Source organism: Brienomyrus brachyistius, unplaced genomic scaffold (genome assembly GCF_023856365.1).
Source record: "Brienomyrus brachyistius isolate T26 unplaced genomic scaffold, BBRACH_0.4 scaffold78, whole genome shotgun sequence".
NCBI lineage: Eukaryota > Metazoa > Chordata > Actinopteri > Osteoglossiformes > Mormyridae > Brienomyrus > Brienomyrus brachyistius.
In genome coordinates, this window is record NW_026042353.1 from 817,645 (window position 1) to 840,602 (window position 22,958).

General features: G+C 41.9%; 1 protein-coding gene and 1 non-coding gene across 3 annotated transcripts; one reads left to right on the forward strand and one right to left on the reverse strand.

The window, feature by feature from the left end:
* Positions 1 to 46: 46 nt before the first annotated feature.
* On the reverse strand, positions 47 to 119 carry trnam-cau (transfer RNA methionine (anticodon CAU)). Its single transcript has one exon. It is a non-coding gene; the product is annotated as a tRNA-Met (tRNA).
* An 8,741-nt stretch (positions 120 to 8,860) lies between these two features.
* On the forward strand, positions 8,861 to 10,652 carry LOC125726838 (uncharacterized). 2 transcript variants are annotated; one of them, XR_007388441.1, is made up of 2 exons: positions 8,861 to 8,922; positions 9,533 to 10,652. XR_007388441.1 is itself a non-coding variant. In XM_049003300.1 (2 exons), exons 1-2 carry the CDS (start codon positions 8,895 to 8,897, stop codon positions 10,371 to 10,373), a joined length of 852 nt encoding a protein of 283 aa, XP_048859257.1. In that variant the 5' UTR covers positions 8,883 to 8,894; the 3' UTR covers positions 10,374 to 10,643. The 2 variants fall into 2 exon arrangements, 1 of the variants encoding a protein (XP_048859257.1); XM_049003300.1 differs by having other exon boundaries at positions 8,883 to 8,905; positions 9,533 to 10,643.
* The last annotated feature ends 12,306 nt before the right edge of the window (positions 10,653 to 22,958 follow it).

Genomic DNA, 22,958 nt, shown 5'->3' on the forward strand with positions numbered 1-22,958 from the left:
TAAAAGTGCAGCTATGTATGGGAACTGTTTCAGCAAGTAAGTAAACTGCCCCGTGTGAGGGTCGAACTCACGACCTTCAGATTATGAGACTGACGCGCTACCGACTGCGCTAACGAGGCTTCAACTGACATAAGCAGCCCTGTTTGCTAGTATTCTAACACATCTGGAAGGCAGATATACAGATTGATGGAGTAATGCTTCTTTCAGTTTCTATAATGCAGCGGGTTATTGATGACATGCTGTTCAGCTGGACTATAAGTACCTGAAGACACTCACAGAGAAGGAGGTCATAAGTAAGGCTGCGTTGGCCGGGAATCGAACCCGGGTCAACTGCTTGGAAGGCAGCTATGCTAGCCACTATACCACTAACACCGAAGTTGAAAAAGTATCGTAGCGATTATCTTTTATCTTTCCACAAACCTGCTAGCAGTATGTCAGGTTCTGGTCCAGGTCTGGTGTTGTGATACAAGGGTATTATCCATCCATCCAATTTCCAAAATGCTTATCCTATTGGGTTGCAGGGGGTCTGGAGCCTATCCTGGAACCAATGGGCATGAGGCAGGGAACAACCCAGGATGGGGGGCCAGCCCATTGCAGGGCACACACACACACACACACACACAATTTAGCAACTCCAATTAGCCTCAGCATGTTTTTGGACTGTGGGGGGAAACCAGAGTACCCGGAGGAAACCCCACAAGAACATGGGGAGAACATGCAAACTCCACACAAATGTGACCCAGGCGGAGACTCGAACCCGTGTTCCGGGGGTGTGAGGCAACAGTGCTAACCACTGCACCACCATGCCTCCCCCCAACAGCATTTATTTGTTTATCAAACTCAATGATGAATCAAAGATGACACCAAGATTTTTAGTATGTGACCGGAAGTTCTCTGAATGAGGCCCTAATTGTTCTCATGGACAGACCCTGATTGACCAAAACTCATTACCTCTGTCTTGTTTTCATTAATTTGGACGAAAGTCATTGCTGTCTTGTTCTTAATATCCTCCAGACAGTTAGAAAGGGCCATCAGTGAGCAGCAGTCACCAGGTTTTAATGGCAAATAGAGCAGCGTATCACTGGCATAGCAATGATATTTTACATAATAACGTTCACAAATAGAACCCAAAGGTAACATGAATAGAGGGAATAGGAGAGGGCCTGTATCACAGGACTGGATATGTTTACAAGGCCATAGTACTGAAGGGGTGTGGTCATCCCACACAGTGACAAGCCCATTCATTCACCTCATCTAGGCCTTTTACTAGGGATGTAAGGTCCTTGTTTTCCTCTAAGACCCTAGAACACACTGCCAGGCTCAGATTCCCGATCCCACATCCTGCTTAAGCCCTTCCCAAGATCAGACACTACTTTTGTTTTCCTTGTTCTTATAGTAAAATGATGGTCTTTGCCTTTTATGCATCATCACTGTTCTGTTAATTACACATGACCTAATCTAAGTATTACACAAACCAAGCATAATTACTTAGAGATGTCATGAGGTGGAAAATCCTTATTCAGTTAATTATTTTCCCCACAGGTGCTGACAGTGTGTCTACAGTGAAATGGGTCTGTGTACAGAGAGGATGATCTGTAACAATCCCATATTCCTATGGTGACAGATATAAAACTCATGTGAAATACTGGTGTAGAGGGTATAATGTGAGGTCATGTACTCCCATAGTACACACTGACTCTCCACTGGAGGGTAAAGTGTCAGTCAGAGATGATCCTGACCAGCGAGTCTTCACTGTGACCATCAACAATCTGACAGCTGAGGACTCTGACCGGTACTGGTGTGGTGTGAAGATCAGTGGAGCCTCTTTGGTCAGGTTAATCTGTCAGTCACTGATGGTAAGATATCTGTACTGCAGACTGTAGCCAATGAGATGCACAGTATGTAACATGTCACTGAGTCAAAAAGGAAGGACCTTAATACAAACACTGATGGAAAAAATGTTTTAATATTTAAAAAATCTGCATTTTAATTTAATTCAATATGATAAACGAGACTTGGAAGAAGTAACAGTGTCAGCTAAATTGGGCGACTTCATGAGGTTAATGTTAAAAGTAATATGTTAAAAAATGTCAGTTTATTGGGCAAACATTTACATACAGTATGTATGTTGTAATGGGCTGATATTCATAAAGATTTTATTGCTGTGAAAATCTTTGAGTGTTTTACCTGTGTGTTCAAGTCCTCCAGGGCTGTCAGTGGACAAACAGGAGGTGACGGGTGTGGATGGAGACAGTGTCAGTGTTACTATGGAAACAAGAAAAGACATAGGATGTGGTGTAAGATTGGGGGCTCCTGTGCATCAGAGAGATCAGTGAGTTTGCATGGGAGGCCTGTCCTGATCAGGGATGACACAGAAAATAAAACCTTCATTGTGACAATGAGTGGGCTGGAGAGGAAGGACACTGGCTGGTATTGGTGTGCTGCTGTAAACCTGCAAATTCCAGTTCATATTACTGTTAAACATAAGTAATTGATTTAAATCTGCCTGTGAATTATTTATGCTTCAATATAAATAGATACATACTAATCAACCCAGCAGTTTCACTCACGAAGGGGTTTGTGCTTCTTTGTGGGGATAATCCCCTATTTATCAGCTGTTGTGAAACAGAGTTATTTATTGGGATTATTGTTTCAATGATAGTGGCACGTTGGTCCAGTAGGTGGCGCTGTTGCTTCACGCCTCCATGTTTAGGGGTTTGAATCTGGCTTCTGCTCTGTCTGTGTGGAGTTTGCATGTTCTCCACATGCTGTGTGGGTTTCCTCCAACAATCCAAAAACGCACAGTCAGGCTAATTGGTGTCTTTAATATTGAATGTGTGTCTTCTAGTTTATGATCAGTCTGTAATATGACAAAAATCACAGCATTTTCCACAGACATACAGCCAATCACTTGTTATGTATACAAATCCAGACAAATCCATGTAGCTTGCAACTTAATTCAGGCATTTTTTCATCTTTGTGAGGATGAATTGTTACTAATGGTGTGCAGACTGACTAACATATCTGTAGGTGGTTTTTCATTGCAGCGTAGACCAGTGTTACAGTTGTACTCTGTAAAATCTGTTCCAGTGCTGCATCCATCCATTTTCTGAAACTGCTTGTCTAAGACAGGGTCCCTATGGGCGCAAGGCAGGGAACGTCCCATGACAGGGTGCCAACCCATTGCAGGACACACTCACACTCCATTCCCTCGCACAAGCACACCTACCGGCAATTTGACAACTCCAATTAGCCTCAGCATGTTTTTGGACTGTGGGGGGAAATCAGAGTACCTGGAGGAAACCCCACAATGACACAGGGGGAGCATGCAAACTCCATACACACGGAACTCCAGCGAAGACTTGAGTACACGTGCCAGAGGAGTGAGGCGACAGTGCAAACCACTGCACCACCATGCCACCCTGATACAATAGATACATTAAAATATGTTAATAAAATCATTTATCTCACCTGTTCACTATCAGTGCCCTGGGATGTGAACACTAATTCATTGTTCTCCATCTAATCATTTTCTCTGTAGAATATCTTTCATAATTTATATTTCAGTTTCAAGAGTGACCTTTTCTTAGTCTTTATTGACTAACAGAACACTGCTTTTTATTAACAATCCTTTCCCCTGTTTCCACTGCTCTCCTTTTCTGTGCACATGATGAAGAAGGAGGGGATAATGAAAAACTGAGGTAAGCATTCAGCAGCATTTACAGTAGTGTGGGGGTCCAGCTAGCAGCATTTACCTGATCACACAGTAATGGGAAACTGTCATTTTAATTTTAAGAGAAAAAAATATTTCCGTCCATCCATCCATTTTCCAAACCGCTTATCCTACTGGGTCGCGGGAGGTCCGGAGCCTATCCCGGAAGCAATGGGCACGAGGCTGGGAACAACCCAGGATGGGGTGCCAGCCCATCGCAGGGCACACTCACACACCATGCACTCTCACATGCATTCCTATGGGCAATTTAGCAAGTCCAATTAGCCTCAGCATGTTTTTGGACTGTGGGGGGAAACCGGAGTACCCGGAGGAAACCCCACGACGACATGGGGAGAACATGCAAACTCCACACCCAGGCGGAGATTCAAACCCGGGTCCCAGAGGTGTGAGGTAACAGTGCTAACCACTGCAGCACCATGCCGCCCCGAAAAAAATATTTTTTATTTTATTTTCTTAATAATAAACTTGAGATCCCATCCTATCCAGGTGATTATCAAGGTGGTTTTACTTCAGTAAGAATAGATTCACTGTTTTGTTCTTCAGGTTTCAATGTGATACGTGTGACTGACAGACACACTGGTGTATTATGTGTCTGACAGATGGGAGCAGGTTCTGGATGCTGTACTGAAAGTTGGGACTGGTGTGTTTTACCTGATTTGCACCATCATCAGCATTCAGCTGCACTGGACCTCCTGTAGAAAACGGGAACCAATCAGAGAGAAGCAGAGGGTCTCCCTGGATCAGAGGAAGCTGGCAGAGGAGATGACCTTCGTGGAGCAGAATGAGTCAGACGAGCTGTAAAATAAACGGTTATGCTAACTGCAGTGAGGCCTCTCTCACTCGGCCCTGCTCAGTCTGTACAGTCATAGCATGAGAGTCAGTTAAACACAGAGGGGTTGATTATCTGCTGGGAACCTGTACAACCACGTATTGGCCACTTATTCACAAGTGCTTTGCTGCCACCTGCTGGTTAATGTTTAATAATCGTTATCTTGTGAAGGTAAGACTGGTTTTTATTAAATTGTCTCTTGATTCTGAAAAAATATGGTACTATGCAAAAGTCTTCGGCCATCAAAGAAAACGTTTAATGCTATTTATCTGGGTTGTGTATATTTGCTCAGAACAAAAACACAATTATCATAAAAAATATATGCAAATTAAAAGTGACACAATAAAAACTAACAAGAATTTCTTCTTTTCTCCATAAAGTTACTGATGCCTTGTTGGATCGCTAGATGAACCACGCTTATGATCCTAAACCTCTCCTCAGGGGCACCCCAGCCATTCCATGTATTTGTTAAATTCCGCCACCAGCTCACTTAATTAATTAATTAAATTAAACAAATGTTAATGATGCATTGATTAGCCATAGGAGTTGTGTTAATGGTCAAGTCAAAAATATATGGGTCTATTGGATGGTTGGTGCAAATGACTGGGCTGCCACACTTTTACGGACAAAATATTATAATTCTAGACCAAGATGAAGATCATTTTGAACATCATTTTCTTTGACAGCCCAAGGCTTTTGTACAGTTTTGTATATGTCTTTTATACTGGTCATTATTTGTTTAAATACATGATTAATAAATTGATACTTTACAAAACATTTCATATTTTCCTGAAATTGGTAATTATTAAAAATGAATTTCACAAACTTAAATGGTTTGGCTGCGATGGGCTGGCCCCCCATCCAGGGTTGTTCCCATGCCCATTGCTTCCGGGATAGGCTCCGGACCCCCCGCGACCCAGTAGGATAAGCGGTTTGGAAAATGGATGGATGGATGGATGGATAAATGGTTTGGAGTTTTTAGGTCACGCCTCCTCGTCAGAGCCCACCAATCAATGACTCTTTTAAAGAGTGATGTAATCGGGACCGCACACTTTTCAATCTGCGGTACAAATACACCAGCTTGTCTCAGCTGACAGCAGCCTCACATATCAGCTAAGGAGGAAGACGGCATATCAAAAGTAAAAAGAAAGACACCATCAAATGAAAATATCCCTGTGTGATCTATTGGTTTCTGCTTTCACTCCCATTAAATGACAGTAAGTCTAGTTGCTGTCCGTGGTGCTGAAAACCAAAACCACGACTTTAAGTATGACACTGATCCAGAAGTGGATAGTTTAGGTCCAGAGAGTAAAAATCCAGTCCAGGACTTTGTTTCAAACAACTAGTTGTGTAAAGTGCCACAGACACAGAGTACTCAGCTGTTTGGTTGAAACTAAATCTTGGTCTGGATTTTTACTTTCTGGACCTGAACTATCCACCTTCTTCTTTTTTTATTCCCTTTGTCCTGTCGGGCAGCTTTAGCAGATTCATGGTCTGAATGCACTGCTGTGCCAAACATGTTTGCTTTACCATGAGGAGCTCTATAAACTCTGTATAGGCCTCTCATGTTGATCGATTTCATTTTTTAAATTTAAAAAATTTATTTATTTCATTTTTAACCCGTAAAGTATTGCAGTGGGTGAGCTGGCCGAAGAGGATAGACAGATTAGGAGAGAAAAAAAGAAGGAAAAAGAAAAAAGAAGTAAGTGAGATGAAATGAAAGTTTTTAGCGGGTGTCTCTAACTTTGCTCTGCCGTTGCATGCACACCACTTCCAGGGCCAGCCTTGCTCTCACGCTGATATACTGTCAGATTATGCACATCATATATGTTGTTTAATCCTTAGCTTATTAGTAAAGGCTGTTTTGTACTTACTTCATGTGATGGTCCACTTTACTGTGGCCTTGAGTCACATTAGAAATTTATTTCTGATATATTTAACTTCCTCATTTTTCTTTTGCACATGAGCACAAAACAGCTAAATCATTAGCATGATGCAGAAGTTATTCTCAGACAGGCACTTAATCTAAAAAGCAGAAATGTCGTCATACACGATGTGAGGGTGAGACTGCAGACACACTTTGTGCTGCATACAGAGGGTCTGACCTCAGGCCTTTGTGTCAGTTGTTATTATGTTTCATTTCTGATTCTCACCTGGAGGCCCATCAGCGGATGAAGAGGAGCATCAGAGGAGCCTTATGTGTGTCTCACTGACCTCAGATCTGTGCAGACTGGCACTTACTTCCTGATTCTCCATAACTTTGCTGTTTCTCTGTCTTTATCTGTTACTCAGGAGTCCTGAAGTCCAATGAAAAATCCGCTTTCTCCTGTCTATTTGGCTGGTACAAGTTCTGCTCACTTCTGCTTGGGTTGCATGGGTCACCAGCCACTTGTCAACAACTGACAGACCACAGCCTACCTGACCAATGTCATCACTGGTGCACCTAGGTATAAAATTTAGTCTCACTGTCTTCAAAAAAGGTCACTGTCTGGAACCCCATGGAACCACATTTTTGATTCCTTAGGCAATTTTTACGCTATGTGACAAACAAAAACAACACACAAGTTTGTCTCAACACAGGCTCCATAGTCAAGAAAGCACAGCAGCACCTCTACTTTCAGCGGAAGCTGAGAAATGTCCATCTCCCATCCTCACAACATTTTACAGGGAAACTAATGAGAGCATCCTGAGCAGCTGCATCACGGTCTGATTTAGGAACTGCCTCGCCTCAGGTCACAAGACCAGCGGATAGTGAGGATAGCTGAGAAGATTATTAGAGTCTCTTTCCCCTCCATCATGGACATTCACATCACACGCTCCATCCGCAAAGCCACCAACATTGTGGATGACCGCACCCACCCCTCACATAATCTTTTCACTCTCCTAGCATCTGGAAAAGCATTCAGGCCTCCACAACCAGACTCAGAAACATGGCGTCAGACTACTGAACTCTCAGGGACTGATCTGATACCACACACAACACACACACACACACACACAGCTGTGTAATTATATCTTCGTGGGGACTCTCCATTCATTTCTATGGGGAAAACTGTAATCCCAACATCACAACTTTAACCCCTACCAACCCCTAACCTTAACCATATGTAACCAAACCAAATACAAGACTTTTGGCATTTTTAGTTTTTTGACTGTATTTACAGATCTTTGTGAGTACCTGAAAATGCCCCCCCAAAACATCAAAATAGCAGGTTTTTGTCACATTGTGGGGGACATTTGGTCCCCACAATGTAATATACACCTACTCCACACACACACACACACACACACACACACACAGATTAGGTATTTGAATCTTTGTGGGGATTCTCCATTCATTTGTATGGGCGTAACCCCAATCCTAACTATGGCAACCTTAAACATTGCAGTAGTTACCAAGCAGTAACAGTAAGCAACCAAACAAAATGCAAGACTTTTTGAATTATTCCTTTGACTGCATTCACAGAATTTAATAAAATTCAGTATCTTCTTACTTTCGGGTACGAAAACATGTCCCTACAAAGTCAAAATAACATGCTTTATAGCACTATGTACATAACCACCCACCCAAACGCGCGCACACACACACACAAACAGGCCTACCTACAGTATACCCTCCATAGATTCCTGAATGAAATATCTGTAAATCAATTATGGCATGGCGTTTGGTTTGAACATGCAGTTTTTAAGAATATTGCGCTAATTCTAAACGAAAGACTGCACTAATTCTAAAATGGCTGTATAAGAACTTTATTTACCATTAAATAAATTATAAATCAAACCAAAATTTAGTCTCTCAAAAAAGTTGTATATGACATATCTTTGTTCACATTATGAGAAATTAAAAACACCAGGACACAGAATGTGAATAACAAGAACTTCTTTCTCAAAAGCGTACCTACCAACATGGCTAAAATGCTAATTGCGGTCACCAGCTATGGAAAAATAAACAGCGGTAAACCCCAAACATCGCGGTATTATGCATTACCGTAATACTGCAAAAAAAAGACATAATGTTATTAAAAAAATTACAGCCAGAATTTATGGGAAGAACTGCGTGGTTTCCCATTGACAAGTAGATACATGGTTTACGGGCTTGAAGGCGGTTAGATCAACAAATCCAATCACGCCCAGCCACAACAAGCACGAGCTAAACATACTACTTCTGATTGGTTCAGCTTCAAATTCGTCCCTCCTGACAATTAATTTTCGTTTTCATTCGTTGAAAATGACGTCAGTACATTTCATAATCCTTTCGACCAATGAAAAATTTCGCTGGTTTCCATAGAAACAAAATGAGTGCAGGTTGAACATAAACTTTCTGACAGAGCGATGGCGCAGCGGTGAGAAGCATCTCTTCGTATGTTTCTTGCTATTTCTTCAGATTATGTTTTGTTAGCATAGTTAATTGTATATTACATTTTATGTCGTGATATAGTTCATGCAAATATTGCCGCAAAATATAATTGAAATATATTTAAAATTAGTAGCTTAAACTGTAGATGCTGTGGCCATTTTTCGTAATGTGATTGTTTATATTTAAATTGTAAGAGAAAATAATTGTGTTAAACTTAAAAACAATAAGACTTATGGTTGAAATGATTGGGTTTACTCATCCGGTCTTTCGTAATGCGTTTCATCTGAAGATGTTATTCTGAAAAGAGCCCCTATACGTTTAGATTAACCGTTTGCTGGGTTCATTACCATGGCGATGTTATAACGTATCGAAGCAGCGTCCTGATTTCGACAGCGTTACTGTATAGGTTGTGAAACAGTTTTAGCAATTTGCCCGCTTCTATTGGAGTAGCGTCGATGCCACGAGCAGCTAATGAAGGCTCCATCCCTTTCCATAGGCATTCTTGGTGAAAAGCATTTAGCAAATGTCTGGAGTACGTTGAAAATACAGTGTCTAGTTTGGCTTTGAGAGTATCACAGACGGCTAGTTAATTATGTCTTGTTTATTCACCAAGAATGAAAATTCCGAAAGCTGTTTCCTGGACCAACGACCAGCACTGGCGAGCCTGGGACCTGTGGGACGAGGTGATCGACTGGGGAGTGAGGAAAGGTTTGGAGGAGTGCTCACCAGCGACACCCCCCACTGTCCAGGCTGGGGAGGTTATGGGGGGACTGGGAGGTGTGACTGACTGGTGTAAGGGAGGGGAGGGTGTGAGAGTGATAGGCAATGCTGGCATTTTCTCTGAGACTCTTCAGGAAAATTACGGCCTGACATCTGAAGAGTGGGAAATTTATAAGACGTATTACCTTCACAAAAAGAAGAAGGTGAGGAAGAATAGGACCAGTCAGGGGGTAGGTGAGGTAAAGGGTGAGGTTAGTGGGGAAAGGGTGGAGGTGGCAGAGAGGGAAAGACATGTGGGTAAGATCTCTGGTGTACAGGTGGAGGGTGCAGACCAGAATGTAGGCATTAATAAAATGCAAAATGGAAGCAATGGGAAGCAAGGAGGGCTGTGGGTAAATGTGAAGGTGGTTAAGGTGGAGGGGGGGAATATTACCCTAAAGGCAGAGGATACGAAAGGAAATGTGAAGGTGGAGGCTTTGCAAGTCCGAGTGTGTGAGTTTGGGCTTGCAGAAGTAATTTCTGGGGATGTAAATTTTGAGATTGTGGGGGTAGAAGTAGGGGAGGTAATTATTGAGGGTGTGGACATGGTGAGAGATGTAACCATATTGGAAATAATAGTAAGTGATGTACTAGTTGATATTATAAATAGAGAAAGAGGTAATGAGGAAACTGGCGGTGTAGAGATAGATGTGGGTCAGGTAGAGATAGAAGATGTAGAAGTGGTGGAAAATTAATATTAAAGTTGAGCTTGTAGAGCTCTTGACACAGAGAAGAGCCAAAATACAAGGAAGATGAAGTTGTGGTTCTTCTGCTGCTGTTTGGGGAACATTAAACGTTTGAAACAGTATCAAAGATAATGAATTGAGCATGATAAATTTTGAGATGTATAGTGGAATGTTTATTAATAATTGTTAATGTGGCGCCCCTGAACCCCCTCGGTTGGCCGCCCCTGCCGGTTGTGTGGGGTCAGGGATGGGGACTAATCAGGGCCAGTCGGGGATCTGGCCCCGGTGCCGGGGGGGGCCCACTCCTGCACGCCCTTATTGATCCCCTGGGCCGGACACCACATTTCATACAACACTAGGGCTTTGAGGGGCAGTGGGGAGGTTTTACTTGCACATTAGACACCACATGACACTAGGGCTGAGGAGGTGGGTATAGGCAGGTGGGGTTCTGCCGTCTGCCAGCGGTGGGGTGCCCGTGCCTCGACTGTTCACCTGCTTTTTGCACTTTAGTTATATACACAGTCCATGCTACATTAGGGCCTTGGGAGACTCTCTGTCTCTGGCCCTGCGCGGGTGGGGTCGCCCGGCAGGTAGAAGATGGCCCTGGCCGGTGTGGGCCGTCTCCTCTTGTGGGCTGCGGGCTGGGTGGTCCTTGGCTCTGCTGCGCCGTGGTGGGGCCCTGGCAGGCGGTCCGGGGTATCTAGGTATGCTCTGAGCCCTTCTAGGTGAATTGTAGGGTTCGGTCTGGGCTGGGCGGGGGGTCTGCCGCTCCCCAGTTGACGCAGGTCCGCTCCTGGGTGGTGGGGGGGGGTGCACTTTGTTTGTATGGGTCTCCCTTAGATCATCCTGCAGTGTCGGGGAGGGGGGGGACGTGCCGGGTCGCTACAGTGGGCGGTGATCCGTCCTGCCGGGTAGCGGGCTGGGGGGACCGTCCGCCAGGGGAGTGTTCCCGGTTGATGGGGCCCTTTGGCCCTGGACCCGCTTCCCTCGGTGGAGGGCTTGCGGGAGGGACTGGGGGGCTCGCTGTCTGTCCCCCCTCTGCGGACCTCCTTTTACAGGGGTTGGGCCCCCTTTAGTCCCTCGTAGGCTCCCTCTCGGGTTGGGCGGGTGGTTGTCTTGTGGACATATGGCCATGGGCCGTGTGTTTCTTATGGTTGTTTGTACTCTGTATTCCCCTACACTTTATTTTCTCCATCCCACCTTTACATCTCCAGCCCGCTGTTCCTGGGAAAAGCCACCTGCCAATCATCCTTGGAGCAGCAGCCATTCTCAGGATCTCCTACATCACAGATCACCTAATAAACACAGGACCTGTCGACGACTGGAGAAAAGGAGAAACGCTGAAGCACACTGGGCATTTTGGAAGCATTTCATCATAATAAATTACCTTTGCCTTTACAGTTTCTGTGTACAGTTTCATTATAGTAAATTGCACTTAGTTGTGATTACTCAGTTACAAAGACAATGGGTCACTCTATAATGGGTGATGGTATGCTTTTAGCTGTGCTTCCACAGGTTGTATCTGCCTTAGTAAATGACTAAATGTCTTTTTCACAAGTGATTTTGATTATGTTTGTAGAATTAAATTAAAGGTAAACCTGTACATTGGTTAAAATAACATCTGACTGCTACAATAATACATCATACAGCGTCTTTTGTACTAATGTGCTACCTTGAGACATTGAGGTTGTATAATGAACAATTTTAATAAGAATTGTGTTAAGTAATTAACTTTCAAAATCTATCAATACCATGCAAAAGTGTAAAGTCAAATTTATGAGATACTTATTACAATAAACGGAAGTAGTCTGTACCCATTTAAAGAGGCTTTACATCGTACAGCTTCTTATACTGGTCTGGTTGGTGGGTATAAAGGATCAATTAGAAATCTTCCTCCTCCAAATGTATCATTTCATGAGTTTTGGTAGAGTGGGGGTAGCAGGATAATAATAGGATTTACTGGTTATTTTTGATACGGTAAAATCGCAAGACTCAGAAAAATAAAAATTTGTGTATGGTCAGAATTATCAGTGGTAGGAGATTTTGTCCCTACTACCATCTGGGAAAAGAACATTCTGGTGCTTATCTGTGAAGAAGCAATTTCAGGAGATATAAATCCTTGCAAAAAGTAGTCTCCCACTCTATAAATAGGGTGCAATTTGTTTTTTCACGCAGTGGAAATGGAAATGTTTTTTTAATGTTGATGACGACTGTAACTGGTCAAAAGGTGGCGCCAAAGATCCCCAGTAATGCATCGCCCATTAATGTACAGATATCCCCCTGCCTCACCATGCATGACTCCTCCAATGGTGCTGCTGTTTAACAGTACATTCATCCTAACTATACAATTTGATATCTGGTATCGTCCTGTCAGTTTTAACCCATTTCTAAGTCCCGTATGGTTTAGGTAGCTTTTTTTCCAAAATGATGACCATGAAATTCAGCACATATAACAAATATTGAACTATAGGCATTAATTGAAATGCTCTCTCTCACAGACACACACATATTAGATGTCTATGTCTTTGAAATTGTTTAATACGAATTAATCTGTTTTATAATGTTCACACAAAAAAAGCTTTTGTGTTCACATTTTACAACCCCAAATCAGAAAAAGTTGGGATGGTATGTAAAATGAAAATCAAACTGAAAACAGCACTTTGTTAAATTATCTTTCACCTGTATTACATTGAAAACAATACAACAGCACATTATTTAATGTGTTCCTCGTGAATTTCATTGTTCTTTTTCAAACACGTATTCCAATTTTGGTTCTTAGAACACATTTCAAAAAAAGTTGGGACAGTAAAGCATTTAGTACTTTGTAATGTCGCCATTCCTTTTCACAACACTTAAAAGGCATTTAGGGACTGAAGACACCAAGTGATGTAGTGTTTCAGGTGTAATTTTGTCCCATTCTTCCTGCAAACAAGTCTTAAAGCGGACAACAGTACGGGGTCTTCATTGTCACATATTGCGCTTCAAAATGAACCACACATTCTCTATTGGAGACAGGTCGGGACTGCAGGCAGTCAAGTACCCATACCCTCTTCCTCCACAGCCAGGACTTTGTAATGTGTGCAGAATGTGGTTTCGCATTGTTTGTTGAAAAATGCATGGGCGTCCCTGGAAAAAATGTCTTCTTGAAGGTAACATATTGTGTTCCAAAATCTCTATGTACTTTTCAGCATTAATGGTGCCATCACAGAACTGCAAGTTACCTTTGCCAAGGGCACTGACACAACCCCATACCATGACAGACCCTGGCTTTTGGACTTATTGCTGGTAACAGTCTGGGTGATCCTTTTCTTCTTTGGTCTGGAGCACACGGCATCCATTTCTCACAAAAAATACCTGAAATACTGATTCATCTGACCACAGTACACGTTTTCACTGTGTGATGGTCCAACTCAGATGCGTTCTGAGCCCAGAGAAGCCGACGGCGCTTCTGGACACTGTTAAGATGGGGCTTGCTTTTGGCACAGTACAGTTTTAACTGGCATTTGTGGATGTAACTACGTATTGTGGTACTTGACAAAGGTTTGCCAAAGTAGTCATATGTGGTCATATCGCTTATAGATGAATGACGATTCTTGATGCAGTGGGATGCTGAGGGATCGGAGATCACGGTAGTTCAACTTAGGCTTGCTTCCTTGTCCTTTACGCACTGAAATTGCTTCAGATTCCTTCAATCTTTTAATTATGGTATGCACTGATGAAGGTGAAATATCCAAATCTCTTCCTGTCGTTCTTTGAGGAACATTGTTTTTAAACATTTCAATAATTTTCTCACGTATTTGTGCTGCTTTTGTACCAAATCATAATTACAATCACCTGTTGACATCACTTGTTTCAAATCACATCATTATTTAACCAATTTACCTCACTACTGGCCCTAAATCGCTCCTGTCCCAACTTTTTTGGAAATGTGTTGCAAGAACCAAAATTGGAATACGTGTTTATTTTGAGGAAAACAATGAAATTCATGAGGAACACATTAAATAATGTGATGGGGGTAACACAATAAATTCAAGATTTTTATTTGTCGTACAAATGTAGTGGTACACTGGCAGCGAAATGAAATTGTCGTTACTCCAGTCGGTGTAATAAACACACTAGTAAAAGGACATCAAAATTAAACAACGTGAATTAACTGAAACTACAGAAAGATAATAAGAAAATATAACAATAAAAGGTATATAAAAAGTAAAGATGAAAATGTATAAAAAATATGTAGAAATGTTTAAAGTACAGATTGTAGTTATAGCATATTTTAGCTTTTAATCTGTGATGTTAATGATCCTACTGGCCGGGGGTAGAAGCTTCTCCTCGGCCTCTCAGTCCCGGCCATAAGGCCCCGGGGACTTATGCAGGGCGGCAGTTCTGTCCTGGTGATTCTCTGGGCGCATCGTATCACCCTCAGCGGGACTCGGCGGCCCTCAGAGCTGGAGCTGCCGTACCGAGCAGTTATGCTCCCGGAGAGCACAGATCCCACATTGCCGCTGTAGAAGGTTTTTTGTGGCACAGACGAGAGTCTGTATTTCCACAGCTGCCTCACATGATACACTCACTGTCAGGCTTTCAGCACTAAAGTTACAGATTACTGGGTGGCCGAGAGGTCTGTGAAATTTGGAGGGTCAGTAGCTTGCCTGGGAAGCCTTAGCATTCAGCGAAAACTGAACAGAGAGCCCTGTAGCAGGGTTGTCTAATTTGTTTAGCTGGCTGGCATAAGATTTTCAGTTTGAAACAAGTATGCACACAGATTTACATGTACGTAACAGTTTTATTACCTTGTAAATAGTTTGCAGGGTTTTCAAAGTACCCCAGTGCATTTGATATAGCGAATTTTAGGTTTATAATGAAATAATATAGATTTGCCCTAAGATTTAATAAGATTTCTTGCGTGAGCGTGAGAGTCTGAAGGTGTGAGTGTCACACCAGATGGGTGAGAGCTGGCAACCCTGGCTCTGTTCAGTAGCCTCAGAAATTCTTTCGAACTTTCCAAACACAGCTGATGGAAATCAATGGACGCAAAGGTTCTCAGTGACCATTTTAGCTTGTTTTTAGACTAAAGGCCTATGATGGATCTTTGGAATGTTGCGGAGATACGAATGCTGAGGACAGCATACTTTGTGCTGTGAGTGTTATGTTAACCATGTAAACAAAGAGGAAGTACACAGTCCAACCAGATACTATATTGAAATGCTAACAAGTTTTTAAATATTTTTATTCAAGTGACTTTAAGTCTGGATAATGTTTTTAATGGTTGGAAACGTGTGTATTACTGTATAATTAAATAATTAAACTTCTGAAATGGCCGCTCAGTGCAGGAGGAGGCTGCAAACCTGAAGAGGCACACAACCGTATGGGTGGGGCAGGGGATCAATGGTGTGAGGTAGAGGACCAGGGCAGTGGGATTGCAGTGGCACAAGGGCAACCGTGTGGTCATCATGGGCTCCTCCAATGGCAGCTTCAGGTAAGTCGCTCTGATAAACCCCGTTAGACTCCAGTGAAGTGAGTGAGGCTGCAGCGCTACACTGGAGGGGACACATGTGGGCTCAGGGGCCCATGTGACTGTAGCAGAGGAAGGGATCTCTAGCTGATGTGGAGGTACAGGCCCAGTGGCAGTAAGGGGTGGGCAGTCAGCTGCAGAGGCTGCGGGGCCAGCGGCCCCACTGTACACATGGACCGCAGGGAATCTCAGCATGTTGTGCCCAAAGTCCAGCACACATGCCGTGCTCCGGGGGAAATTCAGGCCCAGGATGGAGGGATCGAGCATGTCAGCCATCCACATAGTTACTATTCACAACTAAACCCCCCATGTCAAAAGGGAACAACCCCGTCCCTCTTAAAGGGGCCAGGTCACCAGTCATTGTTCTCACCTGCACCAATGTCAGTTCTAGACAGTGTCTGGTCTCACCAGGGTTGCAGTGGAACCTGTATGGACTAGGGCAGTACATGCGACTCACATCACTATGGTGGGTATGTGACAGAAGTTGCCTCTGTGAGTCCAATCCATAGTCACCACCTCTGCAGCAGGTGGCAGCAGGGCCACCTCCCCGGTGTCAACAAGGAAGTTCCGGAAATTAACCTTGTTGGCCCACATCTTCCCGGCTATGCGTGCCCTTGGCGGAACCCTGGGTGGCGGTGAACTTGGGACACTGTCTGAGGATTGAGGGGTGGGGGGGGGTGCTGCTGCCTGTCAGCCTACAGGCAGTCTGCCTCCAGGAAGTAAACCTGAGGGCCTGGGTCCTCCAAGCCCTTTGGCGTTTACAGCTTGGTTGATTTCTCCCGCCTCGTTCCCCGCCACCTTGCTGCCCACAATTTCTCTCTCCAAAGCCAGTTCCAGGGCCTCGTCTAGGGCCGCAGAGGGGTTGGCTGTGTCTGAATGTGAGCTATCTGGGGTTAAGTGTCTAGATAAACTGATCCCTGGCCAGTTCACTCTGTACTGATAGAGCCATGTGAGCACAGACACGCCTACACAACCCCTTGATATCATTAAGCAGGATGCAGAGAGACTCATTTGACTCAGTCCCTGCACCTATTGTTTAACTGAGAGGGCAGAAGTCCTCACACTGCCCACAGCGATTCTGCAGGGCACTGACCAGTGTCTCATCCAGGGGCTCAAGCAACCAGCAGTGTACACCTCAGAAAAACATGTGTGACAACCCTGAGGACCTGCTTGCATACCACAATGGTATCCCATCTCCCCTTGCTCTTTGAAGGGGTACCACCCATCCAGTATAGTTATCACTGGGCTATCACAATGTCATCACAATACTAAAGACTGAAACAAAGCCGTGAGGTCAGACCCTCTGTATACAGCACACAGTCTCACCCTCACATCCTGTATGACCACATTTCTGCTGTTCACATGGCATTTCTCCAGCTTCCATTGCCCTGCAATGGACTGACGTGCTGTTGAAGGTCTACCTCACTTTACACTTTGCCCATGTCTTGTGTGTATACCCTGTCCGCTCCTAACGTGTATTTAGTTTGTGTAAATCTATCACTGCATCTGCATTTCGCAGTTCAGCTTCTGACAACATTGTGTTTCCCATCTGTGTATTTGGGTTCGGTGCTTGTTGGGTGCCTGTCGTGGTCCTTCTATTTACAATTGTACGCGGGGCATGCTGGGATATGCGCCCTGCCGGTGTTACACTAGTATAAAAAAAGGAATCTGGTCGAGTTTGTTCATTGACCAAATTTAGTTTTTGCGAACCAAATTGTTTGTAGGCCAAAGCATTTGTGAACTGCAAGCACTACTGTACTAATGATAAATTTGTATGAAAAAATGGAGACAATTTCTGAGATACCAGAGCGATCCATGTACTGTAATATTTATCTCATCAATAACACAGTAAAAATACACATTAGCGCCAATTCATCTTCTTTATTCATCATGAATATTTTAATTCATTAATGCAGGAGTCTGTGATAAATCGCTATCAGCATTTGGTTTATAATGGCCAATTAATGATAACTAAAAAGAAACAGAGAGACTGAAGACAGAACTTTCAACCATGATATGAGTGCTGTTGCTGCATAATTTGTCCACCAGGGGTCACAGCGCAACCCCCATCTCGGCAAGATGGATGACTTGAAATATGTTTCTATATCAAGTTGAATTATTTTTATTTCTATAGCACATTTAAAAACAATCTATGTTGTGCCAAAGTGCTGTAGGTCAAAATAATATAAATATATAGTAAAAGTAGAGACATTGGCCAATGTTACACAATGTTACACAAAAAATAATCAGAATCAGACTGTGGTTTATTGCCAAGTAGGTTGACCCTACAAGGAATTGTTTTTGGTGTAATGGTGCTCCATGGAAAAACAAGACTAAGCAACAACCAAGTTCAAAAAACAGTGCAAAAGTTATACAATAATCTAGTAATAAATATAAAATCACTATAAATGTTAAATACATGATGTGCAAAGCAGAATAGTCAGATTAAATAGATAAATAAAATGTGTTCCTGTGTGTGCAGGGTCAGTACAGAGATGCATCTAATAAGAAGCGGTGTAAGGCTGAATTAGCTCCGAGACGGACTGGGGACCTATGCCATGTATCGCCTTAGAAAGAAATAAGAAATCTTTAAACTGTATTCTCAGAAATTCTCAAAACTTAACAGGTAGCCAATGCAATGCAGCCAACACAGGGGAAATTTGGTGTCTATTTTTTGTTGAGAGCCTGGTAGCACCGTTTTGAACAAGGTGTAGTCAGAATAAAGATGCTTCTGGTAAACCTGGGTACAGAGAACGGCAGTAACCCAATCAGGATAAAAGCAGGAGTAACTCTCCAGGTCTTTGGCTGAAAGGTGTGGTTTAAGCCAGGCTATTGAACTCAGCTGACAGAAACACCCCTTCACAACAGCATTTATTTGTTTATCAAACTCAGTGATGAATCAAAGATGACACCAAGATTTTTAGTATGTGACTGGAAGTTTTCTGAATGAGGCCCTAATTGTTCTCTGAGATCATGAACAGTGACCAAAACTCATTACCTCTGTCTTGTTTTCATTAATCTGGACGAAAGTCATTGCTGTCCTGTTCTTAATATCCTCCAGACAGTTAGAAAGGGCCACCAGAGAGCAGCAGTCACCAGGTTTTAATGGCAGATAGAGCTGCGTATCACCAGCATAGCAATGATATTTTACATAATAACGTTCACAAATAGAGCCCAAAGGAAGCATGTATAGAGGGAATATGAGAGGGCCTGTATCACAGGACTGGATATGTTTACAAATAAGGCCATAGTACTGAAGGGGTGTGGCCATCCCACACAGTGACAAGCCCATTCATTCACCTCATCTAGGCCTTTTTTTTTCCAACAATATCTTTATTAAAATTTAAAAAAATACAGAAATTACAGAAGTTTGAGTGCTTCCACATCGAAAGGAGCATCCAAGGCAACTAAATTATTGTATAACAATCAATCAACCTTCCTTGCAAATCAGACATTTAAAAGATGATAGAAAAATATTTAGGTGGAAGTACAAAATATGACCTGTAAATAATAACTTAATCAAATAAAAGAAAAACACAAAGCCCAAAAAAACCCCCAAAAAACATAAAAAATAAATAAATAAATAAATAAATAAATAAATAAATAAATAAATAAAAAACCCCAACAACAAATAAGTTTCTCTATTTTCCAAGGGTTGCTCAACTCCACCTCAATTGTACTGTTCTGTATTGTTCAAAATTACAAACTCAAATTTTTTTAGTTTAGGAAGCTGCAGAGGGCCGACATCAATTACATCTCATCTGCCTCATTCACAATACTACTAAGATCCACATTTTCCATATATTGCATAAAGGGACCCCAAATGTTTTGAAAAAGTGACAGTTTTCCCTTGACAATGTAAGTAATTTTCTCCATAGGTAAAGTTGTGGACAGTTCCTTTATCCAGTTAATGAGTTTTGGTTTACTGGTCTTCCTCCATGAGAGTGCTATGACTCTTTTTGCTAACAGTAGACATAAGTCCATGGCGGTAATTATCTTTCTAGACATAAGATGTCCATCAGGATATAAACCTAAAATAAATAGTTTAGGGTCAAGATCTAATTGTATACCCAATATAGTATCCAGAGCTTGTTTGATCTCTTTCCAAAACAATTGTACTTTATTGCATTCCCAGATACAGTGGAAGAATGTCCCTTTCTCCTCTCCACACCTGAAACACAAGTCTGGGCTATCACCATTATACTTATTAAGCTTTTCTGGAGTCACATATGTCCTCATTAGCCAATTATATTGCAGTACTTTAAGACGGGTACTGGTAGTTTGTGTTTGTGCTTCAGCACATGCCTCCTCCCAGTCTTCGGAGGATAAGTCCTCCTGTAAGTCTTCCCTCCAGGCATTAAGTTTCCCTAAAGAAGATTCAGGGGAACCCTCTACTAATATATTATATAGTTTGGAGATTATTCCCTTTCCAAAGCAATCTTTTTTCATTTCTGTTTCCAATGTGGATAACGGAGGGATTGACAAGCATTGATTTTGAGATAATCCAATAAAGTTTCTCATTTGTAGATATTTAAATCGATGTTTGCATGGAATATCATACTTGGCAATCAACTCCTCAAATGACATCAAAGTCTCATCCTCTGATCCCATGAGGTCCCCTATTGTCTTTAAACCTTTGTCAGCCCACTTCCTAAAACCAGGGTCTGCTCTGCCTGGAGGGAAAAAATGATTACCCCATATTGGGCTGAAGCGTGCGAGAGAGGTGGATTCACCCAGATATTTCTTAACCTGATACCAGATTATAATCATATTTCTGACTATAGGATTTTTTGTCTTTTTTTTCAACATTTTGACTTTTGCTGAATATAGGTATTGGGGAAGGGGAAGAGGTACCGAGCAGTTTTCAATATTCATCCAAGGCGGGAGGGATTTATCTGTAAAATAATACATCATAGTCCTCAATTGAGCTGCCCAATAGTACCAAAGTGGATTGGGACATTTGAGGCCTCCTCTTTCATACGGTAAGTACAAGAGTGATAAACGCAGCCTCGGTCGTCTATTATTCCACAAAAAACGTACAAACATTTTTTTCAGGTGTGAGAATAAATTAGCAGGAGGTGACAATGGAATGTTCTGGAACAAGTACAGAAGTTTGGGCATTATGTTTAGTTTAAGAACATTAATTCTTGCTATAAGTGACAAGGGCAAGGGTTTCCATCTATCTACAGATGAGATGATGGAATTTATCATAGGGGTGTAGTTAGCTCCAACAATGTCTCTCAAACATGGCACTATCCTAATCCCGAGATAGGTAAAACAGTCTACCATTTTGAATTGGAAAGAATTTCCGGCACTTCTTCTCTCTTCTGAGTTAAGTATCATTAATGAAGATTTTTCTTTGTTCACTTTATATCCTGATATCCGTCCAAATGTGTGTAATAAATCCAACAAGGCTGGGATAGAATCTTTCAGTTTTTCCAAAAAAAGGATGACATCATCTGCAAATAAAGCAATTCTATGTTCCTGTTGATTTACTGATAAACCAGTTATGTTTTTATGAGACCGCACCGCAATGGCAAACGGTTCAATTGCTAAAATAAACAATAAGGGGGACAAAGGGCACCCTTGCCTACATCCCCGTTTAATTTCAAATGGTTTAGATATAATTCCATTTGTCAGTATTTCAGCATATGGTTCATTATATAGAAGTCTAATCCACCGACAGAAATTATCCCCACAGCCAAATCTTTTTAATATTTCAAATAAGTAGGGCCACTCAACTCTATCAAAGGCCTTTTTGGCATCCAGTGATAGTAAAGCATTGTCTGTTTTTCCTTCCTGATTATGAAGAATATCCAACACTCGTCTCACATTATGAAATCCCTGTCTACCTGCAATAAACCCATTCTGGTCACAGGGAATTAGATCAGGTAAGAATCTCTCCAGTCTTCGAGCCAAAATTTTACAAAGTATCTTTAAATCCACATTAAGAAGACTTATTGGTCTTAGGTTTCCACATTTATTGCACGGTTTACCTGGTTTGGGTAGTAAAGTTATCAGAGCTCCTCTTAATGAAGCCGGAAGGATTCCCTTCTCAAATGAATCCGCGAACATGTCAAAAAGAGGGGACAGCAATTTAGTTTTAAATTTCCTATAAATTTCTGTCGGCAGCCCATCTGGGCCTGGGGTTTTACCTGTTTTCAAATGATCTATTGCTATAGATATTTCCTCCTTTGTTATAGGTGTATTAAGGTCTGCACTTATTAGTTCTGAAATGCTAGGTATCTGAAGGGTATCTAAGAAGAGATTTTGCTCTTGTCCCATATGTGTTATGTCTGAGCTGTATAGTTTTTCATAAAAAAAAAACTTAAAAGTTTCATTAATTCCTAGAGGGTCAACAATGATCTGTCCATCACTGTTTACAACTGAAGTAATGTTTTTCTCATTTTGTAATTGTCGGAGGCGCCAGGCTAATAATTTCCCGGGCTTTTCCCCTTGGTCATAGAATGATTGTTTAAGACGCAAAAGATGTGAGGCTGCTTTAGAAGCAGAAAGTTCGTTAAACTGTGTTCTTAGTAATAAAAGCTTTTTATGGACTCTTGGACAAAAGGTTTGAAAGTATTCTCCCTCAAGCAGCTCAATCTCCGCCTCCAACTTTTTTGTTTTCTTATAAGTTTGGTTTGCTCTATAACTTGTAAAACTAATAATCTGACCTCTTACGTAGGCCTTAAATGCTTCCCACCTTGTGCAGGGTGACGTTTAATCCGTATTAGTTTCAAAATAAATATTTATTTGATTGTCTATTTTTGTTTAAATCTCCATCTAGGGGGATCTCTTTTTAGTCTTAAACCTTCATATATTAATGAGTTTGGCGAATGGTCAGATATTAAAATGCTATCGTAGTGACAATCCTTTATTTTGTACCTCATATTGCCAGAAACTAAAAAAAAAAAAAAAAAAAAAGTGTATTTGAGTAGCAGGAGTATTTTAAGACCTTGGGGTTCATATCCCTCCAAATATCCCTCAGATCAAGTTCTTTCATAAAATGTTGAATAGTTTGTCTACTTTTAGGATGCGAGAAATCAATACCTGAGCTCCTATCCAATTCTGGATTCAATGTA